Consider the following 25,455-nt stretch of genomic DNA (forward strand, 5'->3'; position numbering starts at 1 on the left):
GTCACTTATTCCTCAGGCTCAGGTTGTAGCAAAAAATGTATTAAAATCCTGTATAAACCATAACCATAACCATAACCTACAGGGCAGCCTGTAGTGTAGTGGTTAAGGCGACTGGGACAGGCAAGGTTGGTGGTTTGAATCCCAGTGTAGCCGCAATAAGATCCGCACAGCCGTTGGGCCCGTGAGCAAGGCCCTTAACCTTCCATTGCTCCCGGGGAGGATTGTCTCCTGCTTAGTCTAATCATCTGCCAAATGCCAGTAATGTAATAATGTATAACCTGTTCACAATAAGAATCCTGTGATATTTTATTGTCAGGTTATGATCAGGTGATAAACCATGGTACTGTAGGCTATAATAGGCGATAATTACATAATAATAATGCATAGATAAGTTACTGGATGTGTTTTTTCATTTCTGTTCATTGTTCATTGTTCAATGCTCAAATAGGCTGTGGCATTCAAAAGATGATTGATTGGTATTAACGGGCCTGAAGTGTGCCAAGATAACATTCCCCACACCATTACACCATAATTCTCAGTAAACTCCAGAGACTGTTGTGTGTGAAAATCCCAGGAGATCAGCAGTTACAGAAATACTCAAACCAACTCCTCTGGCACCAACAATCATGCCATTGCGAACAAAACTGCAGCCACACGATTGGCTGATTAGAAAATTGGATGAATAAGTAGGTGTAAAGTGCTCAGTGAGTGTATATACTTAGGTTATTGAGCTATAGATACAAAGTTTACATGTACTGGCATTTTGGACGTTTTGGAACATATGTTTACAGCAAGCTATTTTGTATAGGCTTCGTTCTCACAACCATTTGTCTTTTTTAAAGATGTTTCTTTTATCAACCATCAATTCATTCCAATGCACTGAATTATTTTAAACAGCTATTTGGATAATTGTTGTGAACAGAAATAATACACACTAATAATGAACTTTACAAAGCATTTTACTCGCTGCAAAAAAGTCTGCTGCTCTCGACATGACGCTCATTGCTTTATCGGTGGTCCCAGATTACATTTTACGGGGGCACAATCCTGCCTCCGGCGGCGTTCGAGCCTTGGTTAAACACACGTAACAAGGTATCTTCGACTAGGTAGGTGGTGGGAGTCGGCGCCACAGAGACGCATTCGTTGGTGCAGCTCCACTGTGAACTCAGTGAAATACGACTTTCCAATAAAGATGGGATGGAAGCAAGTGCTTCTCAGAAATTCACTTGTCCTTTACGAAAACTGCTCCTCCTTCTGTCCTCTTCCCGACTGTGCTCAGACTGACTCAAACTTAAATTAGACTACGGCAGCGGGGGCTGTGGTGAACTAGGAAACTACAAAGTGATTCAGCGTTACATGTGAAAGACTTAGCGTACTGTATGTGTTTATTTAAGATAAACTGGAGAGTATTGTTTTGAGCACCGATCTGCCTCTGCGAGATTAGTAACGTTTGATCAACGACAATCTGAAGCTGTGATACTCTTCAAATGGTTCAGAACAGTATGTTAAAGACCCCCTCAACTTCTCAAGAAATCCACATGGACACACTTGAAAACCCCAGTATACAGGTAGGCTTGGCTGCTTGGTGTTTGTTTATAGATGTGTTGTTTGTTTAGCCTATTAATTTGTGAACTCGAGGTAAAAAAAAAAATTCTAGAGCATCGCCGATTTAACAGTGTTTTTGCTTTCCTCATAATGCATCCTAACAACGGACTGAATTGCGCAGGGATTGGTCAAACGTAAGTAGCCTCATTTACGTAAAACGACATTTCATAGGACGTTAATTCCCGGTGTGAAAAATGACACATTAATTTCTCCTCTTGTCAGTTTAGCAAGTTATCGCTTGCACATGTGACACGTCGCTGTCGCACTGTGCATTAAAAAACGTAAATAGGCTATTTTAGTACATTAAGATTAACTGCTTGTATTTCAATCTCGCCCACACGGTGCCAAATTAACGCGATGTAGCCTATGCAGAAAAGGACAACAGAATGCAGATGGCGCTATCTCTGTCTCTGTGTCATTGCTGAGGTACATACAAACATCACGATGATTGAAGCATGTATCCCAATGAAATCGAAGATACATTTCATGATTAAGTAGCCCTTGGCATGCTTTGGTAACATTTCCGTTAAGGAAAGGAACGTTGGATGTGAGACACCACCTGTTATAGACAGTTCTGTTTTTAGTTTGCTTGAGAAGCCTAATCATATTGGAAACAGCTGGCAAAACTGCAAGTTTTACTTCATATCATCTACTCTTCTTTCTCAACTGACTACGTGCTCTTAAGAGCTGGGCGCACATTGCTGTCCATTAAGACAGGCCTACGTGTGTCTCACAAAAGTATGTGCAATGATGTCTAATAACGTTTATCTAAGAATTTGCCTACTAATAGTCTATTTCTAAAACTGTAAGTGTCATTGATTTATGCTTTTAGATGTTGGAAATTTGCCGATACATTTTGTCTTGAGTGCTTGCACGACGAAATATTAGCCTAAATCAGGCCTATTTGGTACCCTTAAATTTTTTGAAATAGCCATTGGTGTAATGGGCAGAATAATATTCGATTTTTATTCATAATGTATAGTTCCCGATGAATGATCGGTGAAGAAAGGGCGATTTAGGCTATAGGGGAGAAATGTTTTTGCTGTTGCCATGGGAGACCAATTTTAGCACAACCAGTTTCCTTGTTAGCATAGTTTTACTCTGATGTTCACACACTGTAGGTTCCAAAACACAAATAAACAGAATTGTAAAACTCAATTACTCCTTAAAAAACTAATTGCATATTCAAAAAACAGAATAAAAAAAAAAAACAGAAACCAAACAGTTTAGTTCAAATGTAAAATAGAAAGTTCAAATCATGTCCATTTTATAGCCATGATATCACATGACCACATGGGCGTCTGATCCAGAAGGCCTGGACAGCGCATCAGTCCAAAACACATGCACAGCTCACAGTCACAACTAACAGCAGGCTTTGAGTTATGGGTGAAAACCAGAGTGTCTCATCAGGAAACTCATGTTGACAGACAACAGACAACTGACAGAGGCAGATTTCAGCACCATTCACCAGATCTGTGAGACAGTAACATCGCCCACAGCACCTCCGCATATCAGCATTTCACTTTGAACTCAACAGAGCTCATTCTGCTGCAACTTGGATTGTGTTCAAGCTCCGACTAGCCTGCTTTTTGCTTATTACTAATCACCATCCTGTCATCAGTATCAACTGATATTTTATTGGGCAAAACATTGTCTTTACTGGATTGCAGTGTTGGTCAATCAGCAGGGAAATGTCCCCAAACAACAACTGTACAAGTGAATAAATGAGGACCATTTCATAATAAAATATATTAGAGGACAGTGTTTGTTTGTTAATTTGATAATTAGCATGAGTGAGCTAATGTTTGAACCCAGTGGAGAATGTAGCTGTTATGAATATATTCAAACTATGTCTGAGCATTGCTGGTTATGTGCTTTGATTGGCACGTGATTAGTTATGTTTTTGCTGCCTCTACAGTCTCGTGGAAAAGGAGCGCGCAGAAAAGGCAGGTTTAAAGGCTCCGATGGCAGCACCTCATCAGACACCACCTCCAACAGCTTCGTCCGACAGGTGAGAGTGCGTGGGCCTGACGCCTCTGCAGCAGCACAGCATGCTGTAGGTCTTCTTTCCCTGAACGCTGAGAATAATAAATGAACCATTACCTACTTTATGACCGTGACTTAGACCTGATGTATGTTTGGAGAACATTGCTTCTTTGCTGTGGCCCTCAGAGTAAATTAATGGGCACGATCCCTCAGTGTGCGCTCTGTTCCGGGGGTGAGTTTTCAGACGTGACACCTTCTCTATCAACGGACCATAGCACTGGTGACTCAGGTTGGATTTGCACAGCTGTAGAAATGTGAGAAGATATCATCCCTCTGGGCTTGTAATGACAGCATATTATTTTAGATTTGTGCAGCTCTGGAATGGTAACCGCGTTTGATCAGAGACTGTCTTTACAGATTGTTTCATTATTTATGCATTAATTCTCTCCCTGTAAGGGAGACTAAAGGGCAGTGTGTTTCTGGGAGATGTCCCATAATGGAAAGCAAGCCTATTTAGGTAGTTCTCAAACTCATTCCTTTGTCCATGAAGTGTTCCCTCTGAAGAAATGCACTGTTTGGACAACATCCCCAGTCTCATCTCAGACTCAGGAGGTGCCAACTGAGTGGCCATTTTGTTCCTTTCACTAAACCACTTCAGGTTGGGTTATGTAATTTCAGGTGGTAGTATAAACATGCTCTCAGAGTTAAAACTGCAGTGCTGTTAAATTAAGGCCTTTTCCAAACAAACGTCTGGAAGGAAAGAGGAAAGAGAACTGTGTATAGACAACACGGATGAAACAGAGCAGATGACATGACAGATCGGTAGTGCTGTAGCACAGGTATTTTCAAACCCCTGTGCATGCTGGGTACTGTTCCAACCACAACTGCAGCTCCTGTTTGGTAACAAGCTCATAACTGTTCCTATTGAGGCATGCTTTACCATACATTATGTTAGAAATGTCAGGTATATTGACAGGTATACTTAATGTTGTCCTAATTCGTAAAAGTCACTGAAACTAAATCATTGAGCCAAGTCGCAATCAGGTACTGTAAGTTTAAGGAAGAAATTCTGAAATAACTTGTTTTTGGCTTATTGCTAATCTTATCTCAAGAGTTGCAGCCATTTCAAGAGAATGGCTGCAATGGAAACCAGCAGGCACAGGCTTCCCACAGGGCCAAGTTTGATGACCAAGTAGGAGGTTAAACTAGAAAGAGGAAAGGTGCGATACTACAATGTGGATCCAGTTTGTGCTCTCCAGACTGTTTACAGTCTTTTAAGGCAGTTTTAGTCACAGCTGGGCAAGTAGCACTGTTTTTATGCAAGAGCTCGGAGGACTAATGTTTGGACCTGTTACAAAGTGGGCCTCAAGGGAATGGCTTGTGTTCATTGAAGATATCTGGTCTTTGTTGAGCTGAACTATTGAGACAAGCTAGAGGGCGGCCGTAGTGCATCCTGGGAGCCGCGGCGGTGCCTTCCAGAATATTTCTGCCTTTTTTGGAGGAGACAATGAGGACCCTTCTGGGGCTGGGGACCAGAGCCAGGGGGCAGCAGGAAGAGGCAGAGGGTGCTGCTTAAATAGGAAGTGGAAACAGAGAGGATACGAGGGGTGACAACAACAATATGGCACGTGTGATCGCTATCTGCATATTTAATAATGCGGTCCTGGGTCTGGTCTGGGTGGGTGGGCGGATGCAAAAATGCTCTTACAGTGCTACACTCAGTTTCCTCATGTGTAAGACTGTTAGCTTTTCACCGGCTAGCGCTCTGGCTTTCCTTTTCTTTAAGAGCAGACAGCAGCCTTAAAGTTTTATTGTAATTTGCTGTAACTTCCACAATCGGTTATTTTTAGTACTGGGACTTTCCCAAACTGCCTAGTTTTGTAACACCTTCAAAAGGTTTGTACATTGTATGCCATTTCCATTTTATTTTTAATCAGCAACTAGACAGAAGTATTTATGGGTTTTACACAATCCCAGGGGACCTGCTTTATTTATCTCAAGGATAGACTTGATGTAACTCTTAATTGGCATTCCCAGATATAGTCTTGAGATTATATCGGGGAATGTTTGTTTGTTTGGTGTTCATGTTTTTCCTTGTTCAGAATAAAATGTGGGGTGTATTGGTGGTTGTGCGGTGCTGAGTTACGGTATATGAAAAGCACGAGTGGGAAGTGTTGGCCTGTGGCGGATAAATGGCACTCGGATTGGGGGATTAGCGTGGAGGCGCAGTGGTCTACCGGGGCAGGTCTCTCGGGAAGAAGACGTGCCAGACGATCCAGGGCCTTTCCCTGCGAAGCTGTCACATTCCTGTTCCCACACTCCCTCTGTGTATGCCAGCCACCTTATTAGAGCGGTCGCAATGGCCGTCATGCTCCCAGAGTCTCTGTGCTGACATTGAATAAAGCTCAATGCATGAGCCATAGATGTGCTCTAGCTAGGAGCGGTGGTCAGGGAGATTGCTGGACATCAGGAACTGAGCAGGCCCTGAGCAGACAAGTCTTCATTTTAGAGATACAGTATTTCTGAAAGAGGCCTTTGGGAATATGCTAAGCAGATTATGCTCATCATCTACTGCAGACATTAACTTTGAAACAAAATTCACTGTCTTTTGAACCATTCACACCGAATAAACCTCCTTATTTTTCTGTGTAATTTTTTTTCACCTTTCCAGTATCTATGCAATTGCAACTTTAGGTTTATAAGGTTTACATTTTGCATTCTTGCAAAACCTATCACAAAAATCATTGTCAAAAAGAAAAATGAAAGGGGGGGGGGGGGGGTTGTGAAACTGTTAGCCTGGGTCAGATATACCCAAGACATGATTGGAATTTTATAGTAATATAAAAATTACTTTTATGCAAAAATATTTGATATATATATCCTTTTTCTCAACTTCTCATCTTTATCTTTTGTATTCAAAGAAACTGTATTGGCAATAGACAAAATGACGCAAAGGGAATACAAATTTACACTGGTTTAGTCACTGTTTATTAAATACATTTCTCAAAAGTGTCATTCTTCTTTCACAAAAAGGCTTAAACAACACGTTGATTAAGGAATGCCTTAAAACATTTTTATAAGTATGGTAATTGGGTCCTGTGTGTGGCTCAAAATTGTTCTTGCATGTGTTCACTCCCGCTGTCTCTCCAAACACTTCAGAACCTGACTCATCTGTGTGGATTCGTCCACTGGCAGACCTGCCCGTTCAGCCCTGTAGTTCAGGAGCCAGACACACTGTTCAGGTCAGGAGCATTCCTGCAGGTCCAGCCTGTCAGGATGGGAGTTTGATCAGGAGCAGCTGCGGGCAGAGAAAGAGCCGGGTCGCTGTGAGGAAGAGGAGTGGGCGACTGGCTGTGGGGCCCAGCAGCTCCGGAGAGTGGGGGAGGAGATTAGGCTGTTTACCACCACGGCATTGGTGGGGTCGCTCTGTGTGCGCGTTTCTATTCTTACTGGCCCCATAAAACACAATAAATCTCTTTTACACAGTTGAGTCACAGATGGGAAACTTTTACATTTTTTAAGATGAGTCAATGTACTTTTGTGTTATTTTGATTGATTGGAGCTGTGTTCTTCTGTTCTAGCAGAATATTTGCACCTCGATGGTTGCCATGTTTGATCGGAATTTATGATTATAATTACATGTTTTGATTGCACCATAATGGTTGTGTAATGACATTTATGAATAACTTAACCGGTAACCATCATGTTCATATTTTTACAATGATTGAGAGAACCCATGCTGTTGCAAATCTATTCGAATGAGTCATTTTCTATTACAGTAGAACATCAGTTATACAAATCTCAGGCTAGGTCCTTTACTTTGCATTTTGCTATACCTTTACTTACAGTAGGCCTGTATCCCTAGAGGTAGTTATTATTATATTTTTTTGTGTGTGTACACTTTCTGATTTTGTTTTTGTTGTGGTGCTTTGACCCGTTTACCTCATAGTGTATGTTACATCTTTAAATTACAGAGAGAACGGATCCAGGAACCTTTCACGCAGTTCACGTAACTGCCAGCCTGTAGATGCTCTCTTCTCAGTTATGATCTGCCAGATGTCGCCATGGGAACAAGACCTTTGACTTCCTTTACCGTAACCATAGCAGTGAGAAATTGAGTGTACAAACTGATGACACAAAGTGCTGTTCATGTCTGGCATGACAGACCACATTGCAATAAACATGTTGTTGCACCAGGTGTACCTGATGTCCTTTGGTTAGAGCCAACAATTCTTTTTTTTATTCAGCCTGAGAGGAACTGGAATTTAGGGGCAGTGATACTAACCTAGAAACATTTTAAACAGTTTTTATTTAATGTCTGAAGGTGCTGGAGATATTGTGTTTGTGTTCTGCAGTGTAGTGTAGTATCTGGACTTGTCCTTTGACCTAACAGGATGTAGTGGTAATGCAAAAATGAAATAGATAAATAATTTTCTCAGGCAGTTTTTTTCCATTGGCCATTTCTTAGAAAAAAACCAAAAAAAAACAATTGTGTTCAGCTTCCCAGAGAGTATGTAAATTATCTGATGCCCCCTCTGCATGAGAGCCTGAGGCGAAAGACTTACTGTTCTCTGAGATCTCTGAAATGTATTAATGTATCCAATCTAAATGTCAAATAATAATGCCAAATAACAAAAAAGGTCAGATTCAAAACAAACAAATAAACAAACAAAATCCCTGACAGGACAGCTACATGGGGCCAACGTAGGCGCAATGTCATGCTCCACCTGCGGGAAGTGGTCACAATTTTTAACATGGAGGTTTGGAGGTGGTAAGTGATCTAGCTGCTGCATCTCAATAATGGCCAAACTACCTCCACGCTACATTGAGACTACCTCCCATAGATGGAAAACGACAGCCTACATCAGCCCTATGTTGCTTTTCTCAGTGTGCTGTCTAGGAAGTAACTCACATCCTTTCAGGGCTACATATGGCTGTATGCAGTCATCACATAGCCCATAATTCATTAACTATAACATGCATGATGACAGCTCTCTGCACTCCCCAGTCCCTCAGGCCCTTTCTTTATTTGCTCACTTAGTTCTGTGGAGCAAAACATCGCTTCAATCTGACTATTCTAACCATAAGGGCCTTACAAAACAGCGCTTCGGTCTGACTATTCTAACCATTAGGGCCTTGCTCTGCCATAAAATCCTCCCTCTAGCTAGACAATACTGGACAGGTTGTGCCCATATCTGCTTTCTTGTGCGCTGTGGCTAATCAGCCCGGTAAACTCTGCCTGTCTGCAAGGCAAACCCATGTCTCTCTGGACTAGCTGTGGCTAATCAGCCCGGTAAACTCTGCCTGTCTGCAAGGCAAACCCATGTCTCTCTGGACTAGCTGTAGCTAATCAGCCCGCTAAACTTTGCCTGTCTGCAAGGCAAACCCATGGATCTCTGGACTAGCTGTGGCTAATCAGCCCGCTAAACTCTGCCTGTCTGCAAGGCAAACCCATGGATCTCTGGACTAGCTGTGGCTAATCAGCCCGCTAAACTCTGCCTGTCTGCAAGGCAAACCCATGTCTCTCTCTGCAGACAGGCAAAGTTTAGCGGGCTGATTAGCCACAGCTAAACCCATGTCTCTCTGGACTAGCTGTGGTTAATCAGCCCGGTAAACTCTGCCTGTCTGCAAGGCAGACCCATGGACTTCTGGAGCAGCCCTATCAGCTGTGGGCAGGGCCAGTCTATCATCTATCCCGATGCCCCCATTCATGTGTCACATCCAGACTGCCTCTTAAAAACTGCGCTGGCTTACAGTTATGCCCCCGCCCGCCCTGCCTGTCACTCCATCCCCATCCCCCAATAGCAAATCAGCAGCATATTCTGTCTGCCTTTTTCCCAGAATCCTCTGGTGACCCTCACGTCAGCTGGCATACATTCTCAGCCCAGCCATTCTGGACTATTCTTTTGTAATGCCCCAAAAATGTGTTCCTCTGGGTGTTATAATCAAAATGTTGTTGCCGGGTATATTATGTTCACTGTACTGATTTATAAGTAGAAAGTTGTTTTGTTCATATAAACAGCAACAAATGATTCATTTTGATTGCTGTCAACTTGAAATAGAAACCTGATTTCAGCCTTGTGTACACATACTACGATTACAGTCAAGCACACTTTTCAGGCAAACATTGTTCAGTTAGGTTTTATCTGAAAGACTATTTTGGTTTTAGTTAAAGATATGTTCCAAGATTCTATATTTTCTACAGCATCCTGGAGGAGTGTTCATTGTATTTTTTTACTGAATCGCTGTGTCTTTACCAGAAGTTGGGGCTTTATATTTTGTCCTTTTATGTTCAAAATGTACTCCACTTACAGAACCTTGGTTATGTGCTTTGACTTCAGAAAGAGATCTGTAGGAGATTAAGAACCACAAGTCTTTTAATTTAAGATCACTGCATTCTTTGTCCACGTGCTAATTAGTTATGATGACAGAGGGGGTGGCCAATCAGTGGAGAGCAGGAAGTTGTGTTCAGGGGGAACTGGCTGGGTACTGGGGTCTCTGTCACACAGGGAGGTCAGGGGGGGAGTTGTGTTCTGTTCCCCTGGGTATTTCCTCAAACGTCAGCTGGCCTTTCTTTTTTGGGGGGAGTGGAGGCTGAGTATGGGGGAGGGACAGGAAAGCTTTTTTTGATAATTAAGATTAAGGTTTCCTTCTGATGCAGAGCGGAATTGCATAAGGAGCTGTACTGGTAATCTGGGCTGACTCACTGGAGTGTTTCATAACTGATGGCAGAGAGACAAGGTGATGGAAGCACCTCTTTTGGCCAGAGACTGAAGAATTTACCCCTGCAAAAGAAAAAGAGATTTCTACAGTAAACGCAACATTGACGGAGAGGCTTTGCTTTGTGTCTGTTATTTTATTATTGCCATTATTGTTGTGAATTATTTTTGTGGTTTGTTACTTGTTACTTTGTGGATTGCATTACAAGTTTAATAGAAAATAACACAAGAAAGAATGCAGAACAGAAATGCTGAAACTGTGATAGTTTCTCTTTGATGGGTCAATGCTTTCTGACTCTATAAGGAATGACTTCAGATCAAATATTCACACATAACTTAGACATACAAAGACACTTTTTTTTCCTCACCCTTTACACACTGTCAATAAGTGAGGTGTGATTACAGCTCTTTCACATTACAAGTCCATGGTGCATTGGCAGGTAAATGTGTTGCTGTCTTGCTTGTAGAACTGAAGGGGTGTGATCGTTGTGAGACTGCTTCAGGTGCGAGGAACATCACAGTGAGAAGCCCTTCTGATGAGTGAACCACACTGCCATCTGGTGGTGCAACACTGCTCAAGGATATTTCATTTAATCTTTTTTTCCTTGCAGTGAAGCCATGCATAAACAAAGTGTGAATATGATAGCAGCTTGAGATTTGGAGACACAAATTGATTTTGCTGCATTGTGCCATCCGTATCCATAAAACTCTTCCCTTTCAAAATTCATCTCTCATTTTCCTCTCAATAAAGTAAAGTGATCCTGATATGAAATGCATTCTGAAGTCAGCAGCGTTGGTGTTTATTGTATGACACCCTGGGTGTGTGATTCATCCGAGTGTCACCTTATAGCTTCTTAACCACAATGTCAAATGCAAGATAGATAGGCTTGCATAATCCCCCCCCCCCCCCCCCCCCCCCCCCCGTTGAGATAGCAGCTCTTAGAAAAATGACTCTGTGCGGAGCGTTTGTTCTTTGCCTGCGGGTTCAGGATGTCCAAGTGATCGATTGTGCTGTTTAACGGGACAGGCAGCGGCAGAAACGCTGCCAAGCCTTTACAGTTAGTGTAAGAACAAAAGCAAATGTAAATAAAAACAGCAGAAAAACAGTGCTCCGGTTATCGCAGCATTCCTGAGGGATCCGTACTATCCCTACACGTTTCCTGGTCCCTGTATGCAGCTGTGTCAGGGAGACAGTGGCAGTTGAAGCAGACATGGGGTGTGGACTAGTGACTGAGCGCTGGCAGTCTGCTGCATTAGCCTTGAGAATGAAAGATGTTGTGTCAGAGGAAAGGAATCACATCTTCATTTCAGCAAACTTGTGAAAATGAGAGCCACTAGCCTGCGTGCGTGTCATTTACGCACACACACACAAGTACACATACAGTACACAAACATACACACACACAAACACACATACACACACATTCACAGCACCAGGAAACTAGCAGAGAGGGAGATTAGACTTGAAAGGCATCTGGGCTTGGGGTGAGAGTGAATGATGGTTCCCTGTCTGTAGAACTCAGCCCCTGTCAGAATATCCTCCGGACGTGGAGTTCAGGACCATTTGTTCTTTTCAAAAGATGTGCTGAGGTCTGCTTGCATCGTCAAAGCAGGGTTTTAAAGTGGCATCATTTTCAGCGGTGCTCTTAAATCACGAGACTGAGGGCCGACTTTAAGGCACTCAACTGAAGTCCTCCAATCAAGCAAAGAGTTTAATGATCATCTCACTAGAAGGAATATGTTGTACATTTTTCATTTTAGCTGTCGTCTTCAACAGGAGACCAACCTGTGACGTTTTCGAGAAATTTAATTGGTAGCAAGAATTCAAGTGTAACTGATTCAGTAATAAGTTCCTGATTCTTGTGTCGGTGGGTTTTCAGAGAGATAGCTAAGCGTTTTGTTGAATACAGAGTACTTGCTGAAGGCCCTGCGTTTTAATGAATCTAGGCTGCAATGAATTACAGTAGCTTTGTGTGATATCTCATTTGCCACCCGGACATGCCACCAGTGCCCCTCAGAGGGACAGTGCTTCTCATCTCGGCTCTCATTGGAGGGACAGTGGTGCAGTGGAGAGCACTGTCACCTCACAGCAAGAAGGTCCTGGGTTCAAATCCGGGCTCCAAAGGCATGCAAAAGAGAATGCATGGCCATTCAACCTAACCCTGCATAAATAAAGGTTATTAAGTAAATAAATGAATAAAATCTGCAGTGCTTTGACATCTCTGTTCCCAAGAGGGGCCAGAGATGATCCCAACGTGTGATCTGTGATCTGTGGAGGAGAGAAGCACAAATACAACACACTTCAGCTGCCACTCACAGTGCTCACACTGTCAACACAAGCTCAGTGTCACCTGTGCATATTACTATTCTTATTTTTGTATAATTATTATGATTATTATTGTTGGTGTGGTAGTAACAAAGGACAGAATCCAAAGTGATCCAGAAGTGAACTCCTGGGAGAAACTACATGTGGATGCTTTCTCCTTCAGAACCTGCAGAGTCAGAGTTGTAGTTAGCCCCTCGACATACTCCAATTATAGGCATGAGAATGCAGACAAGCACTTTTGGGGGAATGCTCTTGTGTGAGCCTGAGTTTTAACACTATCCAAACCTTCTCATTTGAACAGCAGTGAGCATATTCATGCCTTTTCATACACACATTCCTGCATTTTTACAGATTTTGTGCTTACTATATGCCACAAGCTCAACCATAACATGCGGACCATTATGCAGTGTTGTTTGTGTTTTGTTGTTTCTGTCATCAGGCTTACTCAGGGCTTTGCCTTTGCTGTGTGCTGATAGGTCGATCCCCGCTGTGCCAGCGCACAGAGTGCAGAACATGACAGCAGCATCTGCTGCCCCCCCTCACGCGCAGACCGCGGGACCGTTAGCGTTAGCGCTCACATTAGCGTTAGCGCTGAGCCGCCGGAGCCAGAGGCAAATTTAAATTCAGCCGGAGTATTTCCTGTTCCCGCTAGCGGCTACCTGTTCTGCTATGCAGCACAGTGGCAACAATGAAGCAGCACAAATGCACAGCAACAGCCTCCCTCATTCCCTCCCTCTCTCTCTCCCTCCTCCCCTCTCTCCTCTTCCTCTCCCCCTCTCTCACCGTGAGATAAAGTGACTCAGGTAATGAGAAGCTTGGGCAGGGGGGTGACTTGAGACACGTATCGTCAAAACAGAGCAGAGGGGGGGGGGAGGGGAGGGCATGGAGGGAGGGAGGGGCGAGGAGGGGTGGGGTGTAGGGGGGTGGGGGGGGGAGATTGAGGGAGAGAGGAGACGCCGCAGTCTGAGGAATCCAGAGTGAATGAAAGAGTCGGGGCTCCATCATCTCCGGGGGCCGGACGGGGAAGGGGAGATGAGAGAGAGGGTCAGCGTTCGCCGCCGGTCGCTCTGAGGCTGCGTCGCCCTCCGGGCTCCTGGAAGAGTCCCGTCCCCGGCCCTGGTGCCATCGCCCTGCGCCCAGGGGAGGGGTGTCTGCGGGGCGGAGCGGGGACACGCCACAGCCGTCAGAAAACGACATTTACGCCACGTATCAATCCCACAGCTCGCCCACGTGCGCAGGAGAGGACGGCTTCCATATTAATAAGCAGGAGGAGGAGGAGGGAGGGAGGGAGGAAGGGGGGGAGGTGCTGACCGAACAGCAGAAGCAACAGCAGGAGGAGTACGGCCGGAGCGTGAACTTTGTTCTGCCGGTCCTGGCCGCACTGGCAGCGTTTGGGGGGGGATAGCGGTTGGCGGGATAGCGGAGGAGGTCGTTCACGCAGACATGCTTCGCCGTGCCGGCGCTTTCCGTGGTACCGGCCCGTCGCCGCGGGACGCCGGGGCGCACCTGCTTCTCCATGGAAACGGGCAGCCCAGGAGGCCAGCCCGAAACGCGGTGTGAAGGGGTGGGGGGGGAGCTGGGGCATGGGCAGAGGCTGAGCGTGCCCCTCGGCGGATCCCTGACACACCGCCCGCCCTCTTCATGCAGTGCTGTGGGCTGGGACATCGGCGGAGAGTACAGGTTTCCTATGTGAGTCTCTCATCTTTTATTCACACAGATACATGCCGGGCAGAGGGAGAGAGAGCGAGAGAGAGAGAGAGAGAGAGAGAGGGAGTGAGAGAGAGAGTGCATGAGAGAGAGGGAGTGAGGGAGAGAGAGTGAGAGAGAGGGGGGAGTGAGAGAGAGAGAGTGAGCGAGTGAGAGAGAGGGAGAGAGAGAGTGAGAGAGTGAGAGAGTGTATGTTTCTGTGATGCATTTCAGTGCTGCTTCCCAGGACCTTCCGTTTTCTCTCTTATCTTTTTCACCCGATATCAAATGTGAAGAGGATGTATCTGTGTGCATGTGTGTGAGAGAGATAGAGAGAGAGACAGAGAGGTGGCATTGCTTTGCCCAGCAGGTCAGAGACACACTGCATGTGTCTTACTTTGCTGTGTCTGGGAGAAGGATTCTTTTAGCGTGTTTGAGAGAGCCTGCCCGGAACGCCTGGCTTATCTGAATGCAGTGTTTGCCTCGCCGGATACCTGTAGATCTTTGCAGAATACCTGTAGCCAGATCTGAGCGTTTGCGTGTTTGTGCCGGGTGTTAGCTTGCTCGCTGGGCTGGTTTTCTGCAGGCGTTGTTGACATGCAGTACCGGCAGGAGAGGCTTAATGTTCTCTTCGTCTGCAGCGATGCTGAGCCCGGGACAAACACAGCGCTTCGTCAGTACTGGACGCCTCCGTTTTACTTTCCATTTTTGGGCTCCCGGCAAAAAGCATTTTACATGTTTAGACATTTTCCACACGCTGAGGTGACAGCTGAGTTTGTTTGTTGAATTTGTCCTGCGGGTGGTTTATGTGACTGTCTAGCCTTTTTGTTTTGCTTTTAACAGTCCCTTTAGACAGATAGCACTAGAGTAAGCACACATGCTTGTCTCTTAATGGAGTGCTGCATGAAGCCTATTAAAGATTTCCCTCTGAGTGTTTAAGCCTGCTCAGTGTAAAATGACAGGGCAGTGCTTCACCATGTGACATCATTGCCTCCTGTGAAAAATATGGTATTGGGCAAGTCTGGGTCGTTTTGCTGGGGGATTTTATTACAAGTTAAACAGCAGGCTGTGTTTGAAGTGAAAGGAATACAAATTGGTGGTTTGTGTCGACCTTGAGCCATTGAAGGTCCTCTCAGGGCTGTCGGAAAGAGCGGCAGCGTGTTTATTCCCTGAGAAAAGCATAATAAATCACCGCTACATTCCGCGTGATTCAGAAATGGATGGAAAAGTGAAAGGTTATATCTGCCGTACGAACGGTGAGCGTAATTTTTCCAGGCGTTTGCAATGAAAGGGCAGCCTTTGGCTTGCCAGTAAACACAGTTGAAAGTGAACTGATACCCCTTTATTTGACAACCCCCCCTGTCTGGTTAATTGTGCCAAAGCCCTTCTCCTTACAGGGGACAGGGGAAATATACAGGCACACGCACATATACATGTGTTTTCTATAAATGAATGACCACCCAGTGGACAGGATCCTTCAGCAGTGTATCTATGCCTCTGCACTGGAGGGATGTGCTGGAGCTGCACATCTCCACTGAGACTTTCATCCAGCTGCTATCGATCCTAAACTCTCCCAAATAAAGGTACGAAAAGTGCCTTAAAAGGTACAAATGCTTGTTGCTATAGGTGCAATTTTACCCCTAGCCAGTATTTTTGGCCTGGTAAACCTACTCATTTGTACCCAAAGAGAACATATGTACTGTACTTTCCTGGTACATTTGGGAAATTTGATCCTTGAAGACCAAAAACGTACCTCCACTTTGTTTCTGAGAGTGCACTATCTTCATTCTTTTCGCACTCTCTCCACACCGCATTAACAAGTTCTCTCTGTTTTCTCTTTGGAGAAATGTCATGCTCTAAAACAATACTTTAAAAGGGCAGAACATCACTATCAGTACTGTCATCAGGAAGTGAGAGACATCTCCGAAAATAACATCACAACAGGCTCTGTGAAACTTTGTTGTCAAAGTCATGCTTTCTAATGACTACTGTGTGTAGTTTTATGAAATGATCCTTGTGATATTTGTGCTTCAGTTGTAAATTTGGGATGTTGGTTTTACGGTGCTCATTATTCCTAGTAGGGCTGTTGTCTGTGTGTAATTGCAGTTATCTGTTGACTAAATGCCTGCGTCCTCATTTCTGTGTAAAACCCAGTTAAGTCTTCTCTAGAACACTGGCCCTTCATGACATAAATTCCCAATGACAGTATTTCTAAACAGGGATAGAACTGATGTGTGTGTTTACTTCCTGTTATCTGGTGACTTCTGTTTCCTAATTTCTGTAAATCCTTAAGTCTTCTCTTGGAGACTGGCCCTTCATGGGACCATCTCCCCCTGCCAGTATTTCTAAATAGGGAATATTGGATTCCAGAACAAATACATATTTCATATAATTTCATCTAAACACATTCTCCCAGCTGTACTATGCATAGACCAGTGACTTGTGTGATGTGTTCAGAGCAACCAGCAAAGGGGACGGAACATGTCCACTCAAGCACGCTGTCTCACACAGACACACTGTCTCACACAGAGTGTCTTACATAGAGACACACTGTCTCACAGAATGTCTCACACAGAGTGTCTCACACAGGGGCACACTGTCTCACATAGAGTGTCTCACATAGAGACACACTGTCTCACATAGAGTGTCTCACATAGAGACACACTGTCTCACATAGAGTGTCTCACACAGAGACACAATGTCTCACACAGAGACACACTGTCTCACACAGACACACACTGTCTCACACACAGGTACCGTCTCACACAGAGGCTGTATATGGCTCACATGGCTCGCAGGGCGACAGTAAGAACAGTCGTCTGGCAGTCGGAGGGTTGCCGGTTCGATCCCCCGCCCGGGCTGTGTCGAAGTGTCCTTGAGCAACACACCTAACCCCCAGGCGCTATATAAATGCGCTATATAAATGCCAACAATTTACCATTTACCATCTGTAGATGCGGGCATTGCTCTGCCTACCAATGTTACCACTAGATGTCTCCGTCATGCTGTCAGATCAGCTGGCTGTCTCAGGCTGAGGTCCCAGTGCTGTAACTGGTACAGGGAGAACTGCATGTGTGCATGTGGATAGATGGGTTTTCACATTGGGAGGGTCTGCCGTAAGTATAACTTGGGCGGTTCTTCACAAAATAAGCTCAGACTTATCCATGTAATTCTTATTATATGACAAGAAAGAGATTTTAAAAAATATCTTTTTTTTCTTTTATTGTGAACAAATGGGTATTGTGTTTTTATTCTATAATTCAGTATTTAAAATACACTTAAAGATGGTGTGATGGAGTCATGTATAATGTGTGTAATTTACTCCTTATGAATATAATTTGAACATGTGACATAGTTTACTGCCTTCATCCTGCTGCCATATTTTAGAATGATGTTCCCAAGTTCCCAGGAGGGGGGGTGTATAAAGGGTCCCAGGAGAGTTGAGAAGCTCTGAAATCTGCCCTTACATACAGTAAGTGTGTCTGTAGGACTTGTGTCTAGACAGGCCAGCCTGCCAGCCCCTGTACTGACTGACTTGTTCTCATCTTTCTAACAGTGCGGTGACACCGTGCGTTTAATGTGGCGGTGCTGCAGCTGCTGGGATTAGCACTTAGAAAAGAGGCTGCTTTAGTTCGACCGATGGATGGATTAGCACGTTTGACCCTGTGCAGCTGTTTACAGCAGTATTGTGGAGCTGTTGGGGTGCATTGTGCGTGCATTTGTGTGTGTGTGTGTGTGTGTGTGCTGTTTGTTTTAAATGTCAAACTATGAAAAAGGCTTCTGACTGACAGCCTCTGGGTTAGTATTCATACTGCAGTTGCAGTCAGTGCCAGTAACTGTCATCGCCATAAGAAATGCTCTTGTTTTAGTGGTCTCTAGCAGCAGAATTGCTTAGGTACAGATTGTCAGTTGAAGTGTGTGAATAATACCCTTTCAAGCTTCAGCCGTTGAGCTGCGTACAGTACGCCGTGCACAATCGATACAAGACATGTAGCAGAGAGTCACCGAAGCTGACAAAGGCCACGGACCAAGAGACCCCGCCGTTCTTTTTCTTTTGGCACAGAACAGAGTTCATAGTGTTTTGTCCCGTTCTGTTAAGTGGTTGACCGACTCCAAGCCGCAGGGCCGCTGTGTGAGATGACCTCAGTGAGTGACTGGCAGGCCCCCCAGCAGGTGACTGGGTGTGTGCTCAGGTCAGGTTATCAGCAGCTGGCACAGACGAGGCATTGGAATCGATAACTGAGGAGGACGATTATATAAATGAAAATCTCGATCTTTAAAACGCCACGCGACTTGGCAGATGCGCAGAGGGGATGTGCCTTGGAAACAAAACGCAAATACGAAGAAGAAACTTGAAATAAAACCAAGCTTTTCCTCAGAATTCAATTCAGACATTGTTGAGCTACAGATCCCGTTACTAGGTCAGATTTTGAATAGCTCCTATCTTTCCTCCATGAAATATTTTACAGACATTTTGTCCGTAACTTTATCCGACTGTTTTACATTCAGGAATGTTTGATTTTAAATATTGTGCACGTGTGTTTAAACTGTAAGTATCTGAGTAACAAAATGACCTCTTTATCGCCTCAGTCATTGTGATGCCGTTGTGCATCTCCAGTTAAAACGTTGTGCCATTCTCTTCATAAGAATGATGTGTGCAGTGGAATACCAGCATTACGTGTGTGAGAGAGGCAGAAAGTATTTATTACATACCAGACCAGTTATTTTTCTACAAAACACATTTTCAGCAGATTCAGTAAATACCTCTAACAGTACAATTCTGTCAGTTGAAGATTTTGACAATGGAATGTAGCCAAAACAATTAGTTTTGTAATTAACTGCTGCAAAATGCAAGATTTCGTTTTGATGTTACATCTGATGTGCATTTGTGCTTGGATAAGAATTCTGTTTTTGTTCACAGATGTTTGGATATAATCGAGGGATGTCTGATTACTTCAATTCAGCTGATCTCTTCATATTTCTGTCATTAATCACGGCTTTACTCTGTTTATGTGCTCCCCATGTGAAAACCAAGCTGCTTTTCGCATACAAAATCAGCTCTATTGGAACCAAGTGCTGTGTTTTATTATTATTATTATTATTATTATTATTATTATTGTTGTTGTTATTATTATTAATAATGATGTATTTTGGCTCTGTGACTGGGACTGTTGTTCAGTCAGTGTTCTGGCTTTAACAGCCACTGTTGATCTGTTCTTCAGGAGAGCTCCACTAATTGAAGACAGGCCGTGTTTCTTTGTTTTGCCTGACTTCCCGTTTCCCATGATGCCTTGGTGGAGCGGGGGGGAGTGCTGCCTTGGCACGTGCTGAGGGAATCTGTATAATCTGCCTGCCTCTGTGTGGACATGTGCCCAACAGCCCCCAGCTGCTGCTGGATGAAGATGACTTCATATACAGGGGAGAGGAGGCAGGATGAGCACAGCGTGTGTGTGTGTGTGTGTTTGTGTCTGTGGCTGTGCATGTGTGTTTCTGTGTTTGTGTCTGCGTCTGTTTCTGTGTGCATGTCTGTATGTGTGTGTGTGTGTTTGTGTGCTTGTTTGTGTCTGTGTCTGTGTCCATGAGTGTCTGTGTGTGTATGCATCTGTGTTTGTGTGTGCGTGTATCTGCGAGCGTCTGTGTGTGTATGCGTCTCTGTGTGTTTGTGTCTGAGCGTGTGTTTTTCTGTGTTTGTGTCTGCGTCTGTTTGTGCCTGTGTGTGTGTGTGTGTCTGTGTCCGTGTGTGTGTGTGTGCCTGTGTGTGTGTGTGTTTGTGTGTGTGTCTGTGTCTGTGTGTGTGTGTGTGTGTGTGTGTGCGCATCTGTGTGTGTGTCTGTGTGTGTGTGTCTGTGTCCTTGTGGGTGTGTGTGTGTGTGTCTGTGTGTGTGTTTGTGTGTGTGTGTCTGTGCCTGTGTGTGTGTGTGTTTGTGTGTGTGTGCGCGTCTGTGTGTGTGTCTCTGTCCGTGTGGGTGTGTATGTGTGTCTCTGTGTGTGTTTGTGTGTGTGTGTGTGTTTGTGTGTGTATCTGTGTCTGTGTGTGTGTGTATGTGTGTGTTTGTGTGTGTGTGAGTGCGTCTGTGTGTGTGTGTGTGTAAATGCGTCTGTGTGTGTGTGTGTGCGTCTGTGTGTGTGTGTGTGTCCGTGTGTGTGTGTGTGTGTGAATGCGTCTGTGTGTCCCTGTGTGTTTGTGTGTGTGAATGCGTCTGTGTGTGTGTGTGTGTGTGAGTGCGTCTGTGTGTGTGTGTGTGTGTGTGAGTGCGTCTGTGTGTGTGTGTGTGTGTGTGTGTGTGTGTGTGTGTGTGTGTGTGTGAATGCGTCTGTGTGTGTCCCCGTGTGTGTGTGTGTGTGTGTGAATGCGTCTGTGTGTGTCCCCGTGTGTGTGTGTGTGTGTGTGAATGCGTCTGTGTGTCCCTGTGTGTGTGTGTGTGAATGCGTCTGTGTGTCCCCGTGTGTGTGTGTGTGTGAATGCGTCTGTGTGTCCCCGTGTGTGTGTGAATGCGTCTGTGTGTCCCTGTGTGTGTGTGTGTGAATGCGTCTGTGTGTCCCCGTGTGTGTGTGTGTGTGAATGCGTCTGTGTGTCCCCGTGTGTGTGTGTGTGTGAATGCGTCTGTGTGTGTGTGTGTGTGTGTGTGAATGCGTCTGTGTGTGTGTGTGTGTGTGTGTGTGAATGCGTCTGTGTGTGTGTGTGTGTGTGTGAATGCGTCTGTGTGTGTGTGTGTGTGTGTGTGTGTGTCCGTGTGTTTGTGGTTGGAGGAGGGCTGATGCGTGAATGCTGCAGGGCTCACCAGCTGCTGTTTGTGCTCAGGAGGCGTTAGTTACCCGCTCACAGATTTAGACACAATTCAGCAGAAAAGGCCTTATTCACAGAGCATCTCTCAGCCAGAGGACTGACCTGTCTGTGTGTGTGTGTGTGTGTGTACGTGTGTGTGTGTGTATATGTGTTTGTGTGTGCTCACAGATTTAGACACAATTCAGCAGTAATGGCCTTGTTCACAGAGCATCTTTCAGCCAGAGGACTGACCTCGTAGTTTTATGACTACAGCAGGGTGTTTGTGTCACTTCCCCCGAGCCTGCTGCATATGTGCAAGCTTCTGCGTCCTCCTGGGCCTTGGGGGGTATTACAGGGGGGTATTACAGGGGGGAAAACAGTGCTATTTGTTAGAGAAGGATGGGAGCAAATTGCCTATCAGTCTCAGAAGGTCTCATGTGAAACATTTCTCATTGGCATTGGATATACTTCTACCACTGCAACGATGTGTTTAATAGCTCAGTGATGTTCAATGCCAGGCCAAACTCATCCATTCTGTGACATACTCACTGTGTTTCTTACATTGTCAGTCGTGAAGCCGAGCATCTTGAAACTGTTTCTCTTCAGTAGCCTCACAAAGGAAAATCATTCTGATGAGACAAGCTGTGAGGGCCAGCTTGATGAATATGAAATGCCAGATTTAATCCATCTATGTATTCGCCCTCAGGGATTACACTACCTGAAGTGCAGTGCTATACAGCTTCTGCTATGCTGTTATGCTGTGCTGTTGGTGCCAATGAAACAGCAGAAACAATTATACCCAAGGTCCAGCATGTAGGCTATAACCTACATTTTATGAATGTATCCCTAAAACCAGTGACGATAGCATGCAGTATTTATGATTATAATAAATTATAATAATTGTGTTCACTGGAGAAACCCCATGCAGCGAACTGCCGCAAAGGAAGAGAATCAGGCCATTAGTCCAGAACATATTGTTTTTTTTCTCCACAAAATGGTGCAGCTAATGAGTTTGGCAGTGAGCTCAAACCTCCAGAGATGACCTGGAAATCACAATTTTCTGTGCAGTGTATGTCTCAGAATCAGGTCAGTCTGTCTGGAGGTGGGTTTCCTTGGCGGGCGACGCTGCATTCCTCTTATTTCCAACGAAATTGGAAACTGAAGGAAACTGCGGATAATTGGCCACAGAAGCGGTCTGGCAAATTTTAGGCAGTTTTTTTTTTTCATCATTTTGTTATTTTTGCGTAATCTAACCCTGGAATTGAAACCCTGCTCTTCTGAGGAGACTCCAGTGGAAGAGCGCCATTCAGAATGTTCCGGAAACGCGGATAATGACAGTTTGGCCTTGCAGTTGGAGGAGGTTTTCCAGCCCCGGCTGCCCACGGCTTCCCCTGGCCCCTCCGTATTCCGCCCGTGCGTGCGTGACACTCCATATGCACGCGTTGGGGCCCTCCGTGGGCGAGAGTGGAGAAATTGAGCTAGAGGTACCGGCAGTGGTACTGCAGTCAGGTCCCTGAGGGGAGTTTGAGCTGGAACTCCCTCGCACCTGAACTGACTTTCCAAAAATACGTGAGCGTTGACGTGAGCCGACCGTGCCCCCTGACGCTCGCTGTGGTCTCCCTGGCACTGCCCCCGTTGTTTGGCAGTGAGTGCTGTACATTTCATGGGGCCGCTGGCTGCTCCATTGTGTAGACTATGAGTCTCAGGAGTGAAGTGAAAATGACTTCCCTTTTGGCACAACTGGTGACCTTGGGATGTCATTAAACCGGGGAGCCGTTCCTTCACTTTGAACTTTCTCTGGGTATGACGGCATCGATTTTCCAGGAATATTTTCCCCTCTTAAAAAAGCAAATACATATGGATGGTATTTGTTCCCTTCATAAAGAGTTTCACATTACTTGCACTGGTGTATGCCAGTAGTTGTATTTGTATTCTAATATTATAAATAGTGTTAGCAAAGGATGGCAGGTGTAGTATTTCAATACGTTTTAACACGGCAGTCCAAGCGCGTGGGTTGTGTTTTGATCGGAACAGGTGCTCTCCGTTTTTCAGCTGTAACTGTAAACCACGGTTTGTGATCACATAGCTGCTTGACTGTCTTGATTCATTGTCTGCCTGAAGAGTGCACAAAGACAGGCTTTTGTTCTATTTTTAAACTGTCACATTTCTCTTCTTGCTTCATATCTGAATGTGAGACAGATGTGATTTCCCCCGACGGCACCTCAGAAAGGCAGAAAGCTGTCTCGACTGTAACATGCATGATCTGAGTAGCATGCTGTAACATATATTATCTGTTTTCTGTAACTTGTATGATTTTGTCATTGTGCTGTTACACATATAATCCAGGGTTCTGTAACATATGCCATCTAACCAGGTTTCTGTAACGGGTGGTCTAGTCACCATGCTCTTAGTGTTGTGATCGACATAGTTAGTGTGCTGTAACCAAGGTAGTTATTGTGCTGTTACATGTATGATCTAGTCGCCGTGCTGTAATGACTACGGCCCATTTTGTTTGACTGAATCAGTGTGATACAGTATGTACGGCATGCAGTAGCACACTTAATCCAGTGATTGTGGTGTAGCATCTGTCATAGCGACAACATGACCTAGCACAGGTCTCTCTTCAATGTCCCATCATTTGTATTAGTTTGGAATGTGTTCTACATCATCTTGTTATTGTGCTGTAAAATGTATGATCTCATCTGTATATTCAGCTGGTCATATAATGTCTAGTCTAGTTAGTGACATGTAACATGCATTTTAGTTGCAAGTGTGGTGAAAGATGCCTATGATGGAATCAGTGTGCCAGAAGATGTATAATCTAGTAAGCATTCTGCGGCACATGATGTGCACGGTCACATTGATGTAACATGCATGGCTCATTCAGTCTCCAGTAGCTCATATGACCTTGGTGGAGTACTTAACTAGCTTGATCAGTCAGTATAGTGTATGCCAGCACTCTACCTGTAGGACTGGACAGCCAATGAAATAAAGAAACACAACTCTCTGGAGAAGATCTTCCCAACCCTGTTCCAGGAGGTCTACAGTCCTGGAGGTTTTCTCTACTTTGGAGGTTTTCTCTAATTTGGCAGAGACATGTAGCTGTTGAATGAGGTGTGCTTTGTTAGGGTTGGAATAAAAGCCTGCAGGATGGTAGGGCAGTTTGGTCATATGCTTGACGACAGATCAAATATGACATACATTGTGCTGTCTGCAGTTTTCCATTCGGTTCAGTTCTCCTACGAAAGATGTAGGCATCAGTGTGATAATGATCCGCTGTTACTCTCCTTTCGTCTCGCCTTTGACCTCTTGTCAATCAGGGAGGGTGTGTTCTCCAGGACATATTCTCCCAGCGGTCACAGCGGTTACAGTCAGTGTGCCGGAGGGTGACCGCCGGCGCTCCTGTTGACCGGGGGAATTTGCTCCTGAGAGCGAGGTCGGGGTGCCCTGCTGACTGTTACCCTCGTTCCTTAGGTGACCCCGTGGCCAGTTATGCATCGTCATGCAGTTTGTCTGGCCAAGTACAGCGCCGGCACGATTTATTTATTCATTTATTTATTTATTTATTTATTTATTTATTTAATGTATGGATTTATTGCTTAGAGTGATGCCCCACCGAAAAAGTGAAGTGATTGTTTACATATTCATGAATATAGTTCATATTGGAGGGTTTTTTAAATGATAGCTGTACCTGCAAAGTCATCCAGATCTGAGATTTATGTGTAGTTCTGATGCAAGTTATGATTATGATTGTGATTCATATGAGCAGTGAATTCAGGAATGATTCCCTATGCATCAAGAGGTGTGGATTGTTTGTTAACATGTTTTATACAAAAACAGACAGTTCAACAAAACTCCTCCATGTAGGATTCCTCAAAGGTAACAAGTCAAAGGCAGCAAATTGGTAGCAAAGAGAAACTACACGTCTATTGTTCTTACCTGGAAAACTACAACTTACTAAATGAGAACTACTGTATGAAAGGTACATTCAGGGAACATATGTTACACTGCTATCCAGATGGCATTTGAGCTAAAAATATGTAGGTGCAGTAGTGAAACTGTCTTGATGATTAGGCTTGTACTTTCCTTGAAATGTCAGGACAGAAGCTCAAGGGTTAGACGTTAAAACATTATTTATTGAGAAGATCTGATATAATTTCTTGGTAAAACAATTATTTGTAATTTGAATTAATGTTTTAAAATAAATACAAATAATATTGTATCCTTCTGAAATTTGCAGATTATTGTCTTACATCCACAGACAAGACGGTGATGTGTTATGTGTATTTTGTAGTTGCCGGTGTTTGTTGTTTAACAGTAATGCAGTGTATGAGCTGTGTTTAGGGAGATGGCCCTGGGGCTGACAC

The 25,455-nt window shown here is 44.5% G+C and overlaps 1 protein-coding gene across 2 annotated transcripts in view; it reads left to right on the forward strand.

Moving 5' to 3' along the window:
* Nucleotides 1–1,379: 1,379 nt before the first annotated feature.
* Nucleotides 1,380–25,455, forward strand: part of cacnb2a (calcium channel, voltage-dependent, beta 2a) — a 79,723-nt gene continuing 55,647 nt past the window's right edge. Inside the window, exons 1-2 of one of the 2 annotated variants that reach the window (XM_061239151.1) lie at nucleotides 1,380–1,568; nucleotides 3,524–3,616. In XM_061239151.1, coding sequence (XP_061095135.1) covers nucleotides 1,488–1,568; nucleotides 3,524–3,616 — 174 coding nt within the window. In that variant the 5' untranslated portion in view covers nucleotides 1,380–1,487. Of the gene's footprint in view, nucleotides 1,569–3,523; nucleotides 3,617–14,229; nucleotides 14,326–25,455 lie in introns of those variants that run through there. The other variant, XM_061239153.1, reaches the window with a different exon arrangement.

Source organism: Conger conger, chromosome 4 (genome assembly GCF_963514075.1).
Source record: "Conger conger chromosome 4, fConCon1.1, whole genome shotgun sequence".
Classification (NCBI taxonomy): Eukaryota; Metazoa; Chordata; class Actinopteri; order Anguilliformes; family Congridae; genus Conger; species Conger conger.